The 3,723-nt window shown below is 52.9% G+C and overlaps 1 protein-coding gene across 1 annotated transcript; it reads right to left on the reverse strand.

Moving 5' to 3' along the window:
• Positions 1-417: 417 nt before the first annotated feature.
• On the reverse strand, positions 418-3,520 carry ZCCHC3 (zinc finger CCHC-type containing 3). Its single transcript, XM_020900861.2, has one exon. It carries the CDS (start codon positions 3,081-3,083, stop codon positions 1,869-1,871), a length of 1,215 nt encoding a protein of 404 aa, XP_020756520.2. The 5' UTR covers positions 3,084-3,520; the 3' UTR covers positions 418-1,868.
• Positions 3,521-3,723: the final 203 nt, after the last annotated feature.

The raw sequence follows: 3,723 nt of genomic DNA on the forward strand, positions 1-3,723 counted from the left end.
AATCAGAATTTTTGATTCTGATTCCGTGGAGCTGAGTTAAGACAACATTTTAGTTTCATATACTAAGTGATTCTGATGCAGAGGTTTAGGTAACAACTCCCAAAGGCCTGGGACAACATTTGTTGTTCAGTCACAGCACACCAGGCTCTTCTGTCCTCCACTCTCTCCTGGAGTTCCCTCAAATTATTGTTCATTGAGTCAGTGATGCTATCTAACCATGTCATCCTCTGCTGCCCCCTTCTCCTTTTGCCTTCAGTCTTTCCCAGCATCAGGGGACAACATAGTGGGTGTAAAATGTTGCCTGTGGAGCTGGACATATATTTGCAAGGTAAACAAATGGTGTGTGGCAAGCCTTGGTTGAACTAGGGTCTGTAAACCTATGCAGCCAACATTTTGAAAGGAAATAGTGCAGCAGCATTAGCAATACAAAAGATAAATATTTATTCAGAACAAAACTTTAAACAATTGATTTTACATTCTAAGCCACAAGGAAATAGCAAAACATAAAGGAAAGACAAAAACTGTAAGAAAAGCAGTGTACTGTCTTTTCTACTTTAACTCGGTAACACTTAGACCCATTGCCCTCTCGCTTGGCCTATTTAACAAGTACATTTTGGAGTTAACAGCTCACTTAGAATTCCATTTTCTCCTGTGAGCCAGGAGGTTGCAGATGAGCTCCAGCTAGCTGCTTCTCTAGGGGCTCTAGCTACTGAGGCTAAGGTGCAAATGTAAACCTTTCTTTACTCAGGAGGGCTTCTCCTTCTCACTGATGGCTGGGGAGGGGAAAGGTCACAAAGACCTGGGCCACTTTAGTCCAGATGTGGTACCCCGGGCATCAGAGTGCACCCTGGATTGTGTTCCTTTGTCCCTTCCATATCTCCCAAGTGTTCTGAAGCCCCTACCAAATCTTCTGCTTCCTCCCCCAGATGATGTCTTAGCATTTCCCTGGGCTCATTATTCTGGAAAGAGCAGACTTTCTGGGCCCTCAAGTGTTGAGGAAAATGTTGTGAAGTGTGAGAGGTAGTGGAATGAGCACCGGGCTTGGGGTCAGGGAACTCTACTCTAGGCTAGCTCTGGCACCAGACAGCTATGTGATTTCGACCCAGTCATCTAACCTCTCTGGTACTGTTTCATCTGTTAGAAAACCAAGGGATTGGTCTTAACCAACTTTTAGGTCCTTTCCAGCAGGAAAACTCGATTCCATGATTCTGTGACGAATGGCTTCTGAGCCACTGAACGCGCTGTCACAAAGTCCATGCATTCTAATGCCATAGGAGAGGCCCGTGGCCACCATTCAGAGCTTATTGACTCAGGTTACATACACTTCTAACAACACTGGTTTCACAAAATTCTCAGACCACACAGATTAGAAGCAGCAAATTAAAAGGGGACGGGATGAACTGCAAAAGATAAACACCCCGACAGAAGCCAGAGTCAACGATGTTCTCAATTCAACAAACACTGATGGAGTGCCTACCATGTGCTGGGCCCCTGCCTAGCACTGGGGCATAAAGATGAGCAAGGCAGCTCCAAGGGTGAAAACCAAGGGAGAAGACACGGCGTAGGAAGTAAAAAAGTACCAGAAAAAAAAAAAAAAGTCTCCGAATACAAAAGTGAAAATAAAATTTAAAAAAGGGCAGGGCAACATATCTGCACACTACAGTTCTCGGTAGTCATTACTGATGACAGTCACCAAATTCAGGAAAGGCCAAAAGGAGTAAACTCGATTTAGGAAGGCAGAGTGAGATGTCTCTTGTAGGTTTAAGAAGATCTCCTTCAAAAAACTATAAAAAATGGTTTAAAAAAAAGTTTTGGCACTTAAGAGGGGTAAGCTGGCTCTGTGTTCACCCTGGTTGGAAGGCGGGTGTTCAGTGCCCGGCCACGCCGGTTAGCTGAGCTCCCACGGAATTGTGAACCGCTTTGGGACACTGGGCAAAGGCGTGTCCTCGCTTGCCACAGAGGTTACACACGATGCCCTTCCGGCAGTAAGGGCTCAGGTGCCCCTCCTCCCCGCACCTGAAGCACCTGTCCTGTGTGCAGCTGCCGCTCATGTGGGTCCGGGAACCACATTTAAAGCACGTCTTGGGCTGCCCCTTGTACCAGCTGTAGCCCCTCTCGGCCCCCAGGAAAAAGGCTCCCGGCAGGTGCCTGACTCCTCCCTCCCCCTGGCGCAGCTCGATCTCGCACTTGTACTCCCCGGTCCAGATCCCAAACCTGTCGGTCACTTTCACGGGCACGGCCAGCACATCGCAGTGGCGTTTGAGCCAGGTCACGATGTCCTCCACGTCCACCGTCTCGTTCCGGAAGAGAATGAAGAGCGTCTTCAAGCTGGACTTGCTCCGCCCCAGCACCACAAAGTTCTCCCAGCAGTCCTCCTGCTCGCGCTTCTCCTCGTAGACGCGCAGGAACAGGGCTAGCTTCTCCGCCGAACGGAAGCTCACGTCGAACTCGCGGCTGCCTGGGATCTGAATGACCGCGTAGATGTCGCTCGGGTCCATGCCGATGGAGCGCAAGATGAGCGCGCCCACTACGAAGTCCCTGGTTGGGCAGGCGCCCTCGTCTCCCTGGAAACAGATGCGCACGAGGAAGCGGCCCTTACCCGGGCCTGCAGCGGGGCCAGCCGCCGTAGCCTGCTCGTCAAGGGGGGGCCGATCGACTGCGTCCTCGGCCGCGTCGGGCCTCGCCGGGGTCGCCATGGCTGCCGCCTCAGCCTTCTTCCTCCTGCCCGCCTCGGCTGCACCCTTTTTCTTGCGGGAGTCCGCCCCCTCTCCGGCTGGGTCTCTCCGGCGGCCCTTCGGGTCCCCGCGGCCGGCTGGGGGAAAGTCGCCGAGATTCGGCGCCGCCAGACCCGCGGGAGCGCCGAGCCCGCCTCCCGCGCCGCTGCCGCTCTCTTCCTCCCGCCGCGGCGGCCGCGACTCACGGAACTCGCCTTTCTTCTCGGCCAGGTTCTTCACCACTTGGGCCCAGCCCATCTTCTCGCGGCCGCCCTCGGCCTCCTCGGCTCTGGTCGACGGGCGCGCGGGGCCCAGGAGCTGCGGCCGCCCCCGCTTCCTCTCCTCCTCCGCGCCGCCGCCGGTGGCCATTTTACCTCCTTCCCAGCATCCTCCACTCGCTCCCGCAGCCAAAGTGCGCCCATAGCGCGCGCCCGCCCGCCCGGGGCTGTGGGGGTTTGGGCTTTTTTTTTTTTTTTTGAAATTCGATGCTTCTCTTCCCCGCCCCTCCAAAGTATTTACTTGAGGCACTCGGGCGGCCTGCGGCTGCGGGCCGGGAACCCCCTGGTAAAGGCTGGACCGCGTTTCCGCTAGTGCTCGCTCCAACCCCACCTCCTCGGCTCCGAAGCAGGATGGGGATCTTGGAGCGCGTCCCTGTCCGTCGCGAGGGTTTGGCAGCTTTGCCCTCGCTCTCGAGGATTTGGTGTTTCGCAAGCGGTCCTCGATGATTTCATTCAAGTGGGTTTGCTAACGGCCCACAGTCCGAAGGCGGGACAGAGTTGAGGAAGATTTCGCCCATTTTGTTTTCATTTTTGTACCTTCTATTAAAAAAAAAAAAAAGACAAAAGTTAGCTCTCCCTCCTCCCAAAGCAGATCACAATGCATAATTTTTGTAACACTGGATTATGGACATTTTCAGACACGAAGAAAGTAGAATTTTGCGGCGAACATTTTACCTTTAACATTTAAACTTTTAACTTTCTACCATTAAAATTTTGCTATTCCTTATCAC

This window comes from Odocoileus virginianus, chromosome 9 (assembly GCF_023699985.2).
Source record: "Odocoileus virginianus isolate 20LAN1187 ecotype Illinois chromosome 9, Ovbor_1.2, whole genome shotgun sequence".
Classification (NCBI taxonomy): domain Eukaryota; kingdom Metazoa; phylum Chordata; class Mammalia; order Artiodactyla; family Cervidae; genus Odocoileus; species Odocoileus virginianus.